The 18,000-nt window shown below is 43.4% G+C and overlaps 1 protein-coding gene across 2 annotated transcripts in view; it reads right to left on the bottom strand.

Annotated features, from left to right (window-relative positions):
• The window catches only part of RABGAP1L (RAB GTPase activating protein 1 like), a 480,584-nt gene that overhangs the window by 382,611 nt on the left and 79,973 nt on the right, over nucleotides 1-18,000 (bottom strand). For both annotated transcript variants that reach the window (XM_090046904.1, XM_090046905.1), the window contains exon 11: nucleotides 9,922-10,066. In XM_090046904.1, coding sequence (XP_089903030.1) covers nucleotides 9,922-10,066 — 145 coding nt within the window. The remainder of the gene's footprint in view (nucleotides 1-9,921; nucleotides 10,067-18,000) is intronic.

Raw genomic sequence — 18,000 nt, 5'->3', positions numbered from 1 at the left:
TCTTTCTGCATTCTGCACAAGTTGCAACTAGCAATTTACTGTCATCTATTATTTAAAAGATAAAAATGTCAAATAATTTTACACTGCATAAACTGAAGTGGCTGTATGGTAGCCTTTGATTAAATTAGCAGATAAATAAAACTTTCTAAACCACCTTTTTAAGCACTCCAGAAAGCTGAACTAAGCTGAAACCAAAGCAGCAGATATTCAAATTATTTTTTTTAAATATAGGTGGCAATACCTGTATATATTTGAATATTCCATTTCTTCTCAACTTGCATTACTAGTGGATAAGTTTGGCAATTTAAACTTAAACCTCTGCACACATGCAATGTGCAAGTGTATGCCACTTAACAGTACACACAGATGCACATGCAGGCACTAGATTAAAAAAATTACATCTCAAAACAGAATAGAAATTCATAAAGAGAATTCTCTCAAGCCCTTAGTATCCAATTGTTGCCTATTCAAACAAAAGGACTACAGTAACAAATTCAACAGTTAGAGAATTACTTCTCACCGTTCATTAGAAGTAAGACTTTCCCTAAGGTGAGTAACTACAGAATTAGTGCTCACAGACTATATATTCCCACAAGATGCTCATGAAGCTCAGGAGATGCACCAATGGGCAGGTTCATTTAAGGAAGGGGTGGACAAAATACAGTCCTCAAGCTGGATCCTACCTACCAACTGATTTTATCCAGCCCATGGGGAGGCAGCACACCATGACGCAAGCCCTGGGCAAGCCACATGGGCCCCTACCTCTGCAGGCAGGTAGCAGCTCTGGCCTCTCTACTTGTGCCACAGGAGATGCTGAGCAGAAGCAGCCCCACCCACCTGGCACCACGTGGCAGCCTGGGAGATGGAGTTTGGCCTACCCAGGGCCTGCAGAGCCAGACTCCATCACCCAGGCACTGCAGTAGAGAAGCAGTCCTACCTTTCCATCCAGCACTGCACCATACAACATGTATCTGTTTCAGATTTGGATTCGGTCAATTCAGAGAGACAGTGATTCGATTCGGCAATTCAAATCACTGTACCAATTTCATATGGCTGACTCTGCTTCAGAGATTCAGCCATAGACTATACGGGCAACAGTCCTCAATGATGCTGGACACGGCTGCTTCCAGCTGTAAGTCTGTTGTGATGGGCAGAAGGGGGGGGGGGAAGGGGCACAGCAGGAAAGAGATTGGGGCTGGGACAAGATGCCCAGCTAGGGCAGTGTGTAGGACTTGGGGAGGGGGACTCCCGCCACTGCGCATCGCTGCACACCGCCAGTACAGGAGCTGCTCTTCTGGTGGCTCCTTGGGAGAGCATTGAAGCGGGCTTGTGCCCCCAGATTTGTGCGGGGCAGGCTGGGCGGTGCTCCAGATGTGCAGCGGAAGGCGCTGGGAGTAGGGATTATGCCCGCCTGCCATTTGCCCATCTGGCACGGGATGGTGCCACTGCACTGCCTTGGACAAGAGACAAGCAGCAGCGGAAGCTACTTCAGCCTCCCCATGGAAGCTGGAGAAGCCACGGCTTTGCTTTGCCCAGCCCCGCCCCAGCTGGGCAAGCAGCAGCAGGGCATGTGGGCGGGCCCATGCATCCAGATCAGGGCAGGGCCAGCAGCAGGGTATATGGGGAATTACAGGGTGGCTGCAGCCCCCTCTATAGCTCCCACTCCACTGTGCTCAGGGCAGACTGAGCCAGGGCCATGCTCCGGGTGGCAAGCCCTCACTGCCAGGCTGCACTTTGTGGGATGGGCAGAGCCAGGGCTGCGGCTGGGGCTAGCCGCCTGCAGCACAACCCTGGCTCTGCCCACCCCACAGCGCAGCCTGGTGGCAGGTGGCCGGGACTAGCCTCCCAGAGCACATCCTGGCCCAGCGCACCCCGCGCAGATCCGGAGGCACATGCCTGCTCCCATGCCCTCCCAGACCAGCAGAAAGAGCTGCCAGAGGAGCCATCAGAAGAGCAGCTCCTGGACCAGTGGCATGCAGTGGCACGCAGTGGAGAAAGACCCCTCCCAAAGTCCCACGCCTCCCCACCCCAGCTGGGCAGTTTGTCCCAGCCCCAATCCCTCCCTCGCTGTGGGGGTGTTGATCTGCCCCCCTATGCCCCTTCCCTCCCCTCTCTGCCCACCGCAACAGACTTACCAGTTGGAGACAGCTGTGTCCAGCATCGTTAAGGATTGCTGCCTATATAGTTTATGGCCAAATCTCTCCAAATTGGCACCAAATCTCTCTGCATCTGTTCAGACCTTTTAATGGGTCTCCTGATTCGATTTGGACTCAGAGATTCGGCCACCAAATCAGGCCAGATCTCCCCCAAATTTAATCAACTTGACTACCAAAGCTTTGCACAGCCCTACTAAGCATAGCTCACCAGTAGCCTGCTATGCAGTGCTTGGCGGGCAGGGCTGCTTCCGCCCAGCGTCCCCCGTGGCACCTAGAAGATGCAATCTGGTCCTGCAGGCCCTGGGTGAGCTGTGCTCAGTCCCCAGCCTCTGTTGGTAAGTGATGTCTACGACCTACAGGGCAGGACTGCATCTCCCAGGCACTACAGGGGATGTGGGTGGAAGTAGCTACACCCGCCCAGCACCACATAGCAGACCCTGGCTGAGCTGCACTTGGGCCTTGGCAGCTCCAGCTCCAGCTGCTGTGCCATTCTGAGCAGGCAGCTGGGCCTGCTTCCAGCCAGCAGCCACTGGAGCCTGAACAAAGCTTGTCCACTTGCTGCCCAAAGGGGATAGAGCCTGGCCATAGGCCTCCATGCTGACCCATTCCACCCCACTATCAGGGCTTCTGGGAGCCATAGAGTGAGGGCAGGAAGCACGCATGTGCATGTGTGCATGAGGCCCCCAACAGCTCACCAAAACTTAAGTAGCCCTCCTGCCCAAATAACTGTCCACGCCTGATTTACAGAGACACACTGTGCCCACAAAAATTTCATATAGAACCATCTGGTGATGGAGGCTATCAAAGGGAGAATCCCTATAGGGTAAACCTAGTTGGCCACATCTTGCACTCTCTTTTTCTGTGGAGATGGAATGAAGGAATGTAATGCTACGTCTTTCCCATCCTACAGATCACAAAGTCCTACAGAAGAGCCCGACTGGGCCAAGGAGGTTGAGTGAAAAAAATAAAAAGATGCCATGCTGCTAGAACCTGAGCTGCTATTTTTCACTGCCTAGCAATTTTCCTTACAAAGAAACTCAGAAGACAGCCATAGTACTTTCCAATTTCCTATTTGATACTAAAATCATGTAATTTTATTATGATTCTAGATAGGTTAATAGCCCATGGATATATTTTACACAGAAAAAAGCCAAAGTAAAAATATTTAATTTTTTTAGCTGAGAGTCCACACTTGAATTGTTAATAATTTAAAAAATGACAAATTAAACTACAGAATGAATGTTATATCATTCTGGGCAAGAAAAATGTAATATATTGTACTCAATTTTTCACCAGTTAAAGGATTAAGAAACTATTGAACAGCACAATAATGTTGCTGCAGGAGTTGATTAAATGTATTTTTAATGACTGAAAGGTTAACTTGCAATGTTACAAAAAGGTTTAATGCTGGGGAACAGAATGTACAACCTCCACAAATGAGATAGGGGAGTCCATTTTATTTATTTATTTTAACAGACATGCTATCTATTTGCATTCTTTAGAAATGATAGCATTAAAAAAAAAATCAAATCCTGTGGGGCTGCAACAAAGATCGATCAAAAACAAAGGCTAATGTTGTCCTAAAAAATTGTCCTTATGAACTTATCTGGGTATATACTGGTATAAAGGTTATATAAAACAGGTAAATTCACAAGGACAATAAATCAACCATCAATCAAAATCCTCTTCTAACTGTACCTTCGTTTTACTTTTAGTTCTTGAGAAAAGCCTCCAACACCATACCTTTTTGGGTCCACTTTTTCAATACATATGATCTGATCATAAGTATTATAGATCTTTAAACAATGTGTTCACCCCTCCACTACTCCAGCCACCTTTTCTTCATGGGCCAACCACCACACTAGCTTCTTCCATCTCTTTAGGGCTCTGAAGCCCCTCATCCACTCTGAAATCCTCACCTTCAGTTTCCAGTCTCCACAGTTAACTCCAACCTCTACTCCACTCACTCATTCTCCTCATACACAATTCCTCTATTCTTGATCCCAAAGAGAAAATTAATCTTGCCAGACACCAGGGACAAAGGAGAATTCCTCTGCTTCACATTCCTCTTTTCCTTAAATTCTGGACCTTTGGGCTGCTGCCCCCACAATTTGTTAGAATAAATCTACTTCACTGTCTTAGAAGAATCAAATACATTCCAACATGGTTCTGCATATCTCTTGTTCCTCACTTCTCTGCCACACTTGAAAGAGACTCATGCCATTGACACTGCAAGACTCCAGTTGATCTCTAGTGTCTTAACAAAGGTGCAGGTTTAACTGTCATTAAGAAATCTGGTACCAGATAGTGGAAGGCTACATCTGTGCTTCCTTTTTCCCCATCAGTAGTGCATACTACGAAATCATGCAAAAAAGTGTTCCATAAGAAACTGACCTGTCCTCTTCTGGAGACAGAAGCTTGGTAAACAGTATAATCTGACTAAAACTATGAGCAATTCATTAAAAGAAGAAACAACTTTTTGAAGAACATTCTTTTAAGATCTTATTTACAAAACTAAGGAATTACTCTCCATTAAAATTCCTTAGGAATTATTCCTAAGGAATTATTCTCCATTAAAATTGCCTTATAATTGCAATACACTAATTAAATTTGACTTTGCATTTTGGCAGCTGTCTGTCAAAAAAAAGGCACGATAACTTACAATCAATTTCCTACTTTTTGAATATTTTCTGAATATAATGACTTTACTTTGCATGATAAGCATGATATATATGGGTCAGGCCGGCATCTGAGAACTACAAGTGTGGAGTCATATAGATCTGTATCTTGAGAGCATCAGTCCAAATTGCAATTATTCTAATGACTATAGGAGGTAGAAATAACAAGTTATTTTTTCTTTTAACTTTACACCTAGCTGCTGTGATGATCCTCAATTTCATGACAAAAAGCACCAAGTTGATGGATTAATTTGAACAAAAGGACCAAGTTTTCCAAGATCATCTTCAAATGGTAATTTGAAATCAAAACAAGGTAACAGGTAAAACAAACTTCTCATGGCCCCAATCTCAAAATCTCATGCGTATCTCCTCACAAGCGGTCTTCCAATTTGTTAATTTTAGTCTTTTCCCTTCCCACAACCCTTGCACAGGTAGCTTGGATGTTTAGGCAGAAACTTTTACGCCAAGGAATAAACAATGCCCCAATCTATGACCAACATTCTTAAAAGCTATAGAACCTTCAGTAGAAGGAAAGCAGTATAGCCACTATCACTGTAACAGTCAACATTAGGCCAAGAAATAATATATAAAATCCTTTCTACTTATTCTTCATTTTTCTGTAACATCTAACATAAGAAGTGAACATTAAGCAGAACAAAGCCCCTGCTGTATCTCCTGGATCTGAAGACAGCTTGCTCCACTGCAAGCTTTCCAAAGAGTAGATTTGCTTTGTTCTAAAACCTGCACAAGTTCAAGAGGAAGCAGCAAGGGAGGTATTTAAGGTTTAAGTTTGGATTCATAAGGGAATTGCCTTTTCATCACTAGCTATCAATTGCCTCTGTTCATTTCACACTGCCCCGGACTGGGGTCAGCTTCTATGACCCTTACCACTTCATGTTCCCCCTTCTGGATTGACTCCAAGTCCTCATATTTCACATGCTTCATACAACTCCCTACTACATGTTTAGTATAGGATCCTATTCCCATCATGACCACTTCTGCTGATCCTATTAAGGAGATTCCTCTAGCTCCTGTATATACAAAGGAACTAACAGTTACCTCCTGCTGCTCCTTACTTAACACTACAATGGCTTTTCCCAGCTACTGCCATTACACAACCACATGCTTGTCATATCATACATCCCATATCCCAACCACCTGTACATTCCTCCTCATCCAGTCCCCTTTACCCAGATGTACATACTTTCATCAAAATACTAATATAACAAAGGGCTTAGTCTGTCTGTGTCTTTCTGTCCTTAACGCTTTTGGTCAACTGAGCGTGCACCTCTGAGAGGACAGGCGGCAATTGGCTGCATGGGCCTGGGCGAGGAGGAAGCAGAGGCAGACAGGGATAGGGGTATAGGCAGGTGCGCATGCACCCAGCAGGGAAAGAGAGGGGAGAAGAGGCAGGGAGGTGTGGGGGGGGGAAAGCCCTGCTGCTCAGGGGAGGAGGTGGGCTGGGGGGGGTGGCGACGCTGACACAGGGACTGTTTATATGGCCGGCCCTGAAGGTTGAGCCAGGGGCAGGGGGGCGTGGCCATGTAAACTCTCCCTTGTTATTTTAAATCCGTCATTCATGACAGGCAATTGGCTACTAAAAAAATAATTATACAATGGAATGTCCTTGAACCAATCATGTCATGTCCCTTGTCAGAAATTTCTATATTCAAAAGTTACACATTAATAATTCACCCCCAACTACTCATGGAAAATGAGCACATCTCTTAATTCATTCTACTCAAGACCTCTTTTGAGCACAGAACAGTTTAATTGTCATGTATCTGGATCTCTTTTGGTTAAATTATAGTCTGAATTAAAGCAAGTATTGAACCTCACACTTTCTGCTTTGACATTTGCTTAATATTAATTAAATAAGAGACTATCATGATCCCATAAGCAGGAGAATATTTCTTTGCCAGCTCTAGCTGCAAGTTTTGATGACTGAGTTGACAGAAATATCAACTGCAGTGCTAATAATAAAATGCAATGAAAATGTGATGATCAAAAAAATCCCTAAAATGGGCACTTCACAATTTTGCAGAGCTTTCTCTCTTTCAATTAAGGTACTCAACTTAAAAATGAAAAATAAAATGAGTGTGATCAACAGTGATCCAGGTTTTCAGTTTGCTGTGGAAAAATGCAGATTTTCTCCTTTAAAGGAGAAAAATGTAGGAAAGCACGAGTATCCCCTTACAGGCTGGCAGAGTTCCAGCCTGCAGGGGGCTGAGGAGAGTGAGACTCAAGGGATGCGACATGCATGTGCGTACGCACACACAAGCACATGTCTGGGAATACAACCCCAGGCAGCGGTGGACAGTAGCTCCTGTGGGTAAGTCAAGGAGTGGGGTTTGGGGGAGAGCATAAGTGACACAGGTTGGGGGCAAGGGGTGCAAATTGAAATTGTGGCAGCCATGGTGAAGGAAAGCAGGTGGCAGTTGGTGCTGAATCACAGAAAATTAGGGTTGGAAATGACCCCAGGAGGTCATCTAGCCCAACTCCCCCCTCAAGGTAGGACTATCCCCAACAAGCTGAGGGCATTGCCCAGCTCAGGCAGTGCCTGGAGCCAGAACAAGAATATATGACCATGGCACGAATGGGCGGCCATGAGGCCAGTAAGGAGGCTGGCTCCCCAAAACATGTCAGGGGAGCATTGCTGGGCACAATGCCACCACCAGTGCCACCACCGCTGGAAGCCCCATGCCAGCCAAGCCATTATGGCAAGGCACACCTTGCCCATCCAGCAACAGCAGCACAGAATTGTGCCCTGTCACTGCTTCCAAGTGGACAGGGAACGCCTTGCCGTGGTGGTGCAGGGCTTCCAGAAGTGGCTGCACCGAGCCTCCTGGCCCCACTCTGCCCTCCCATGCTGGATCCCACCCACTGGGCTATAGAGGCCCCTGGTGGGAGGACAGTAAGATTGGAAGCCCAGATCCCCACAGCAATCAGCCTGCATCCTCCCCCTCCCCTGACTGCCCCCCTCCCCCAACTGGCTGCATTCCGCTTGGCTCTGCTCCAGGTTGGGAGTGAGGGGTACCAGCAGGCCTGGGGGGGGAGAGGAATAGGGGGCTGTGGGTCAAGAGTGAGAGGCAACAGCATGGGCCCAGCACCAGCATATCACATTTGCTGGGCACCACAAAGTAGCAGGAGAACAGCCGCAGCTGGGCCCACACATCCTCAAAAAGCCAAAATACATAGATAGGTATTGTAATGACTGAGGTACTGGTAGGCTTCTAAATTGCTTTAAAATTGTAAATATATCAACAAAACTATGTTCAACTACCCTCTGTGTATATTATATAGAGAATTTGGGGGGTGGGGGAGGTTAACAGAGAAAACCAGGATCCATGGTGGTCAAGCAGAAACTACTAAAAAGCAGGATTTAGTAAAAAAAAACCCCAAAAACCGCATCATCTCAATTTTTTCTACATATTTTTACTTTTACTACAGCTGTAAAATGCTCCTCACATTAAAATGCAAATGATTTTAAATTCATGACAGAAGGAAATTCATGCATGGTCTACCAGTAAAACACCACAAAAGTCCTACTGGGAAAAACTGTCATGTGGACTGAAAGAATTCAATAAATTTATTTCTTACTGGTGTCATTTTCCCCCCCTCAATCATGAGATGAGACACCTGGATTATAATGAACAAAGGAAAGCTTGCTCTTTCAGTTAGCTGAAGTTTAGATTGTTGCAAAAAAGACATGGAAAATAGGCAAAAGGTGCAAGTTAAAGTACTGTACCCACAGCATATTTTATGGCATTATACAAATACTTCAAAGACTTCTGGCATCACAAGATGCTTGATGAGAAAAATGAGCTATTCTATAAGGCTGTATAGGGAATACAACACAATGCATTACAAAAGAATAGACAAAAACACCAAATACCTAATGCTGATGGATCAACTAATTTTTTGGCCTACAAGATAATCCATCCTGAAAGGACTGTCCTATATGCCCTAGTCAGGAACAGGTGGGAAAAAAAGAAAAAAAAAAAATCTGAGAGACCAGGTAGCTATGTTTGACACAGAGCTCAATAGTTTAAAAAAATCTGTAGTCCAAGGTCTTTCATATAAAGATAAAACGGAACTAAGATTGTGTTTCCTTGTCTCTTCCATTCTAATAATTAGTACTCTGCAAAAGAAACATAAGAATGGAAGAAATGTAATTAGAACAACTGGCAGTGACTCATTTAACCTGCACATCAACCAGGATGGATAACTTCTAGAAAACCACTCTAAATACTGTTTCCATGAGAACAGTAACACATCATAGTGACATTTTAAAGACATCTTTTCCCTAGCAAGTATTCTGCGTTTAAAATATGGAAATTAGCATTAAATTAAACTCACTTTATTTCTTCCTATATGCCCATTTCTCTTGTTTTATTTATCCTATTTCTAAATAAAGGTGTTTTACAATATTATCAGGAGGACAATATCAATTTATTTTTTAATAAAAATCCATTATTAAATTCTGTAATAATCCCTTGTCATTTTCAATAGCAAATAGGGTAACAGTAATATCCAAGCCTGTTTTATCAAACAAGCTACTGAAACGCCTCTCACTATATTTGTTTAAATACATTCAGGATACATTGCCAGAATGAAGAAAAATATTTTTTAAACTTATACAGAAATGAACCAAGGGGCTTTAGTTAATATCATTACTGCTATTGGAAGAGCTTCCCAGTATCACTTTACTGCAAAAGTAGTGTTGGGGGGGGGGGGAAGGGGGAAAAGTCTCTAATTGGAAAAAAACCCTCTAGCAGAGGTTTGCTATTTGTTAGTCTAGCAGGTAAGTAGGTATTGATTCGTTTTTGATGTACAGGGCTGTGTGGACTCATCTTTTTTGCTGGTGCATGTGGGGAAAAACCTTGCTTAGAGAGGACAATGGTAAAAGTGACATTACCACACTACAGCTGGTAGTGCAGAATGATGGGTGTATTTTACGGTTTGGTGTTGTAGGAACATCCCTTGGAGGCACAAGTATGAAGAGTCCTATGTGGGAATAAAAAAGGCAGAAATACTATGAGAATAGTGGTAGACATGAGAAGTTTACATGCTTATTTGACTCTTACCTTCTTCTACTTCATCCTCCTGTGGTGATAATGGACCCCCTCCACCCACTGAACTGACTGATTCTTCATCTCTGTCAGACTCCCGCTGTAGACTTACAACTTCATAAATTGCATCTCCAGAACTTGTATGGCTTTTTCCTTCAGACTAAAAACATAAAATAAGAGTTTAATGTAAGGCCCTTGCATTCATCAACTACAGTTTCAGTGGTAGTCACCTAGTATGGGAACAGATTATAACACTGCTGAATACAAGGTGAAGAAATATTAAAATACAAAGAACAATACTTTCCAAAGCTTTCTTTTCAACCACCACCTTCAACGCAACTTTAAAATACTTCATTATTCTAAATTATCTATACTGAGATGAGGTGAAAAGGTGAAGAAAAAAATAGACTTGGGAAATTGTAGCAATAGTAAAAATCGAAACAAAATATTTAAGATAAAAATGTAAGTTTGTAAAAGTGATTACAGTTGTTATCAGGTAGGAAGTCTGACACCACAGGAACTACAATATCCCCAGTAAAAGCTATGTTCCCAGGATCCTTCCATAAAGTTGATTGCATGCAAGTACAAATAAACCTGCAGACCTTGAAGCACAGCTGAAATGTCTGCCATTTTATTTCCCAAGGCAAATGAAGGTGACTGCATTTATCTGTAAAGCCCTTCAAGGTTTGTGTCCTGTGCACTTATGCTTTAGCCGGTACTTGAAATTAGCAGGACGCACTCAAAACTGAAAATCTGTTTTCTCCGTGATCTGACTTAGTAACTTCCCAGACAAACTGCAAGGAATCCCTAAGTACCTGCACCTTGACCACTGTATATATTAAGTCTAAACTTAAAACCCATTGTTTTTTTAGTATGTCTACATTAACTGCTAGGAGAAAAGAATTGGAAACACCTGGAGTGTTCCTGAATCTTTTCCATTACATGGCCCAGTTCACTATACACTTCTTTACCCCCCTCCATGCAGACCAGTAATGTTTTGTACTAAAATTATTCCAACTGCTGTGAATTCCTGTATTTTTATAAGGCTGTGTAATAACACAACCAAATGGTGGCATTAAGTAAACTGGAACTAAAGGGAAGCCAAAATGAACATTTAATGCCCAAATTTAGATCAGTTTTCAGACTGCTTTATCCTCCGCAAAGTTTACATAATCAGTTAAAATAAGGTCAGTTTTCATACAGGCTAAAAATGTCCCATCAACATCAAATAGCAAAATGAATCAGTTTTGCATAAGCAGTGCTAGCATGTTTTGCTTTTGAACCAACTTTAAGTATATGAAAGAAAAAGGTGAACGGGTTTAGATAATGTATTAACTTGATTTATCTTGTCAGCCAAAAAAATAAGTTAACATAAATTATAATGCAAACCGAGGGCCTGACCACTTATCAATGAAGAACCCATGGCACCTTTTCAGCTTTCTGGCTGCATCAAATAGCTTCTGCTGTTTCATTTCCAGTTTCTGGAACTCTTGCACTAGATAGACGGAATCTGGAGGGTCTATGCTTACAGCTGAGTGTTTTGCACCCTTGGCAAGTAGTATTTAGTAGGGCTGTGTGAAACGGCACCATTCCATTTCGACTGAACGGCATTTCGTTTTGAAACTACTGTTCTGTTTCATTTTGTCGAAACAGTTTCGCCCATAGGCTATAATGGGGAAGCTCGAAACAGCCTATAACTTTGTCATTTCTGGCCTGATTTGGATGAAACTTGCAGGAATGGTAGCCCCTTCTGAGGGCACAAAGCCTGCCAAGTTTCAAAGAGACAGGTGCAGGGGCTTCAGGGACACTGCACCTCAAAGTGTTGAAAACAAAACTCATGTCAAGTGTATGTGGTAAGCCATAGTGGGATCAAAACTGCAGGTGTGCTAGGCCCTGCCAAGGCAATGAAGCCTGCCAAGTTTCAAGGAGATAGGTGCAGGAGTTTGGGGGAAACTGCACCTCAAGCTGAGGACAAGCAAAACTCGTGACACAGGTGACACCGTGTGTGTTAAGGCGCAGCAGGGTGAAAGCTGCAGGCTTGCTAGTCTCTGCTGAGGCCACAAAGCCTGCCAGCTTTCAAGGAGATGGGTGTAGGGGCTTCTGGGTTATGGGGCCCTGCACCTGGCTGCTGACAAACTCATGACATGGATGCTTGTGGGACTGTGTCTTGGGGCACAGGGCCGTGAAAACTAGAAGCCTGCTAGGCCCTGCTAGGGCCACAAAGTCTGCCAGCTGTCAAGGAGATCAGTGCAGGGGGAGTCTGGGGCCCTGCACCTCTAGCTGCTGACAAGTAAAACTCATGACGTGGGTGGGTAACACTGTGTGTGTGTTAAGGTGCGCCCTCACTCATCTGACACCAAGGCAGAAAGCAGGGCAGTTCAAACAATGCTGCCTTCTTTGCAGCTTTTCCATCCTTCCCCCAGAGTACTGGGATTGGAAGGGCCCTCAGGAAAGGATGACAGTCACTGGCCAGCTACAGAGTCAATAATGAGAGCACTCCTTGCTTTAGTTTCTGTTTCCCTGCAAGCAAGCTCAACTTGAGCTTTGAAACTTGAAACATTTTGAAAATTTCAAAACATTTTGACTTGCCTCGTTTCATTTCAAGGCTGTTTTGAAGCTCTCTGTTTTGTTTCGATTTTGCTGTTTCGAGCTCAAAACGAGTTGAAACAGCTGGCAAAATTTTGCACAGCCCTAGTATTTAGCAAGAAAATACTGTTTCCATTATTAGTTTATATGATGTTAATCTCCCCAGATACCCATGTCAAGTACTTGCAAAGCACTTGTGCAAGAAGGCATCTCTTGCTCTTGATTATCTTATTTAGCATGGTCTGTAAGCTTCCTTTTACAGGAATGGAAAGAAAAGGTAAAGATAGTGCAGCACCATGGCTTTTGCATTACGTGGAATCCCCCCAATAATATTCAGAAATCTGTTAATGTTGGAATTTCTAATTCCACTTTCAAATGTGTTCCAAAGTTCTAGACAGGCACAATACACATTTTTAAAAAATCATTAAGAAGCCAACACTTGAGAATCATTATGACCAAACCATTGCAATATGCCTAGAAATCAACCTGCCCAACCATAAAGTGGTCAGTTCGATCCAAATGTCCTTTGAGGGCATACATCCTACTTCAGAAGCAGGCAATTATTTCAGCAGGAGGGCCACTTAACAAGTTTTGATGAGCCTTGGAAGGTCACATGGGTAGCCCTGCCCCTGAGAGCTGCCCCACCCCCCTGGTCACCATATTGGGACCACAAGTCCCACCCTCTAGCCCCTGACCTTTGCCACCAGAAGTCCCTCCCCCTTACTCCCCAGAAATACTCCTTTTGGGAGGGGGGTTGCCATCTTAGAACCAGAAGAAAACTAAATCATACACCAATGAAAATATATTTTAATAAAGAAGTCAAACACCTACTAAAATACATTTTAATTTTATTACAAAAATATTTGTCATGATGTGTTTGTGTACTGTATATAGAAGGGATTGCATAATAACTCAAAATAAAGTTGCACTCTTACATTGTGGGGGGGTGTATGGTGAGATGTAGGGGGTGTGGCTGTGCAGGGGGGGAATAAGGTATGTTGGGCTGTGTGTCTACATGTGGGAGGTTGTGGGGGCAGGGTGTTGGTGTGAGGTTTGTAGGGTGTGAGGGAGGGTGGGGACCACCCACCCACCTGGCTTGCTGCTGCTGCTGCTGGCAGTGGGGGCTGCAAGGAGGGGGGCTCAGGGAGCTCACGTCCAGTGCAGGCACTGGTGCCCGGTGGGGCGCAGCTCTGGCTGGGAAGAAACACAGGCTGTCCAGCTGCCTCTATTACAGAGGCTCCACACTGTATGCCTGTAGCTCTCACACTTGCACTGGGGAAAGCCCTGCGCTGGACTCCTCAGGGAAGCAGGGGACAGGACTCCCTCCACTCATGCTGGAATCTGCAAACCTGTGCAGCAGGGGGTGGGAAAGACAGCTGATGCCTGCCCTTGCATGCAGCCTCCCCAACAGAGGTAGCAGCAGAAGCCAGCTGGGAACCACAGAGGTTGGGCTGGCTCCTGCTGCATTCTGCAGACCCAGCATTGCTGGGAACTGGGCACTGCTGTTAGGTGCCCAGCCAGCTCTGTGCCACACCATGCAGTTCCTGGCTGCAACGCTGGGACCACAGAACACAGCAGGAGCCAGCCCAGTCCCAGCAGTTCCCAGCTGGCTCCTGCTGCTGCCAGCCCTGACCCTCAGGGCCCTACACTCACACCTGCTTCCACTTTTCCCCCCCACACTTGGCACTGCTGCTTTTCCCCCGTTTTCCCTTCCTTCCCCCACAACTGACACCCCCCTCCCCACCCCCCCAGCAGCATGTAGTTCCTAGCCACAAGACCAGAACTGCATGGCTCAGCAGAAGCCAGCTGAGAACCACATGATGCCAGCTGGGCCAGGATGGCTCCTGCTGCACCAGCGATCCTCCGCCCCCATCCATTCTTATCTGATTCTCCACTCCTGGACAGAGGAAGGTGGGGAAACAGCCCCAAGTTCTCCAGGCCAGAAGCCTCTGCTAGGCAGAAGCTTCTGGCTGGAGGCTGGAGCTGGGGCAAAGCCAGGTGAGCCTTGCTCTTACTGCCACTGGGTCTGGCCACTGGCTCTTCCTGGATCCTGCTGCCACTGGTGTCTTGTCATTTTTGACAGGCAGCCATGGGAAGATAATAACTAGTTTTCTAATTTTTTTAGGGGCCCCATGGGCCAGATAGAATGGCCTGGCAGGCCAGATCCAGCCCATGGGCTATATTTTGCCCACCCCTGCTCTACTTCCTATCTAACTGGGGGGGGGTCAAGTAGCCCAGCTCATATTAACTCTCAGGATAAATCCATACACTGCTTCTCAGATAAAATGTCCAAACCTTGATATTGATATATCAAATTGTTTGAGTGCTTTAATTTCAGTTGAAAATCAATCTGAAGTCAATGGAGTCTCAAGACTACAACTCTAACATGTTCCTTGCAAGACACACCATTTAGCAAGCAGACAGGTGTTCTGTCCAAGCTGAAGTTTCCAAGGGTTCTTGATGTGCAGCCACAAGAAGAATGCTTTATAAAAACACCAGCCTCAAGTTAACTAGCCATGATTTAATGTGATATAATATGCATCCAGCAGACGGACACAGTGATCTAGTAAAGCACATGTGGAAAAAAACCCCTTTGTTTTGGCTACTGGCATTATTTCAACTGGGAAGTTGCTACATTATACAATCAGGTAAAAATACAGTTAATTGGCATAAAACAAACCACTGTGTTGAGCTGCAGGGAACAAATGGCATGGAAATTGACAGATACTAATTAGGTCTCCCTGACAATTTGTTTACCACGAAAAAGTGCATTTTTTGCAACACAAATGAAACCACTTCATTTTGAAGACAAAACTGGCATTCAGATAACCCAAAACAGACATGTATGTAAATCATAATCACAGTAATGTCAAAACTAGATATTTAAATACATCTAAACACCATCATGATAAATGCTCCTGAAAAAAATTAGTAAAGTCAGACCCATATATTATCACTCCTCTTTATATCACACACAGCCTATTATCAAAGTGTGCATCATCAATGACTGATTTCCACATACAGTAATGCAAAAAGCCTATTTGTTTCCACTCTGAACTTGTCACAAACTGCTTAATGTCAGCAAATTATCTCCACTAGGTAAATTGACCATTTCTTGCAATGGTTTTAAACCAAGGTGTTGCAGCACTGTTAGGTGTGCAAACATAATTGCCAAGATAAATCAAGAGATTAACAGGAAGTCTGACCTAGTGTAGTCTTTCTAAGTTCTCTGCAATGGAAGAATTACTCTATAATTTTTCTGCAGTTAAAAAATGAGTGAAAACTCAAGAGCTGGCACTTTCTTAGGAGTACCTCAAATCTAATAAGGGGTGCCTTCAGTCTAAAAGAGATTAGACTAACTGATTTAAAGACTCAATTATCAAATGATGTTCCCAGATCAAATGAGTTAGCAGACAATTACTGACAAAGTAATTTGCCTCATTGAAGAAATATATAAAGTTAGGCAACATCAAAAATATTTTTATATATGTTAATAAGCTAACTAGGCCCCTGCTCAGTGCCTGATATTTAAGTTATTGCTAGAGTCTAAGTGTGGCTTGTCTTGGCTTTCATGCCATGCATGAAAATTATCTGGTAGTTAAGCTGTAAACGGGTGCAGGATGTTATGCCGGATATTATAACTTTTTGGCTGTGCTTACAATATTTGGGGGAGGGGGGAGGTTGCAAGTTTTAAACAAAGGCTCTGAGTCAGCGAAGCACAGCTGGGGTTGCTAAAGAAAAGGGGCAGATGAGGGGCTTTTTAGTTCAGTGATACAGCTTCTCCACTCCCTTCAATTAGTACATAATTTTTAACATAGAATAAATGTTATGCTTGTTACTTCATTCCTCATCTTAGATATTAAATAAATGCCATACTTAGACATTACATAAGTTCACAAAGTGCACAAAATGAGTAGGGTATAAATTCTGATCCCTGCAAATATGTATCCATGCAATTGTCTTTCTAGAAGCAATTAGGACACAAGTAAGTTCCACCTGGTATTCAACCCCAGTTATTGTCAGCTTCACTTGATACCACAGGCTTCATTCAGTCCCATAATGTAACATTATCACAGTCTGACTGTACTATAACAAGAATGTAAATCCATAAGAACACAGGAAAATTTAAGAGGTGAATATTTCAAATAATAGCATGGACTGATAATTACACCTATATTTCTGAGAAGTTGTGGTTTTCCATTTAATAAATTTAAACTGATACACTTAAACACTGTTGAAACTGTAACCACAAACCAATAAACACATATCACTAAGCAGATATTTAAGACCAGATGTTTTCTACCTATTAGGTACCCGAGTGTAATCCTGTTCCACGCTGCTCAAATCCCAGAAAAACCATAAACATAAATAAGGGTGGGTCCTTCCTGCCAGTCACTGCAACTCAAGAGGAACACTAAGAGGAAGGTACATTCCAAAATAATTTTTCAACAAAGTACATTTAACTCATACCAATTCCAATTTGCAGCAATACTGGTGGAGCCCAATTTCACAATATCCTAAATTAAGCTAATTAGTTCATCAGAAGATGAGTGTAGACTTGGTCTGTACATCAGATCAAGTCTATATTGATCTACATAGTATAGAGCAAAACGGAAGAAGCCTGTTGTCAAGCCAGGAAATGAATCAATTTCAATTGGCTTCCAATGCAGGCTACCTTAACCACAAGACCATCGTTCCTCTCTATGGTGCAATACACTTCAAGTCCTATGCTCTTGTCCAGGGGCAAGTAAAGTGAGTTTTATTTATAACCAGAAAAAGAGCAGCCATCTCCAGTATCTGCATGATACTAGTAATTTGTAGTTCTTCATAAATTCCAGTTTATTACACTAATCTCTGGTGGTAAAACTGAAGATTGCAAGAATGAAAGAAGCTTGCATAAAATTTAAATCAGCAAGATAGACATTAAGTAAATTCTATGTCATTATGATATAGTAAAACCACCACTTTTTCACACTATTTCAAAATAAGATGATAACTATGATACCCTTGCTTAAACTCAGAAAATTAAGTCACTCTTACTCATTATAGTCAGCCAAAGATTGTGGTTCTAACATATTCCAGTGTAAATTACAAGGTCTACTATTCAGATCCTGAGTCAATATCAGTGTACAAATCTCAACAGAAAGTAGGTCAACGCTTACTTGCAAAAGAATAAAACTATCAATCCAGAATGAATAAAACAACAGTGGTAAGCTGACAGCACTGAGGAACAGGCAAGATCACAGAACTAAATTTGGGGACTTTCGGATTCCACTCTACTGAAAAACATTCAATAGAGGTTATGGAGCAAGGAACACATAATCCCTTCCAATGTTTGAGGAAATAAGCAAAAATCACATCAATCACATAGGTTTATAAACAGGGAAGCCCTACAGAGGAAATATTAATCTACTCAGTGTACTACAACTTGACCCTCACCTCTCCTGTGTAGAAGCCACATGAAACGGAATATTTGTGGGGTGAGGGGTAAAGGGGGAGGAAGAGAGG

Source organism: Crocodylus siamensis, chromosome 5, assembly GCF_052110815.1.
Source record: "Crocodylus siamensis isolate JL-2025a chromosome 5, ASM5211081v1, whole genome shotgun sequence".
NCBI lineage: Eukaryota > Metazoa > Chordata > Crocodylia > Crocodylidae > Crocodylus > Crocodylus siamensis.
This window is presented reverse-complemented; position numbering and strand designations above follow the sequence as displayed.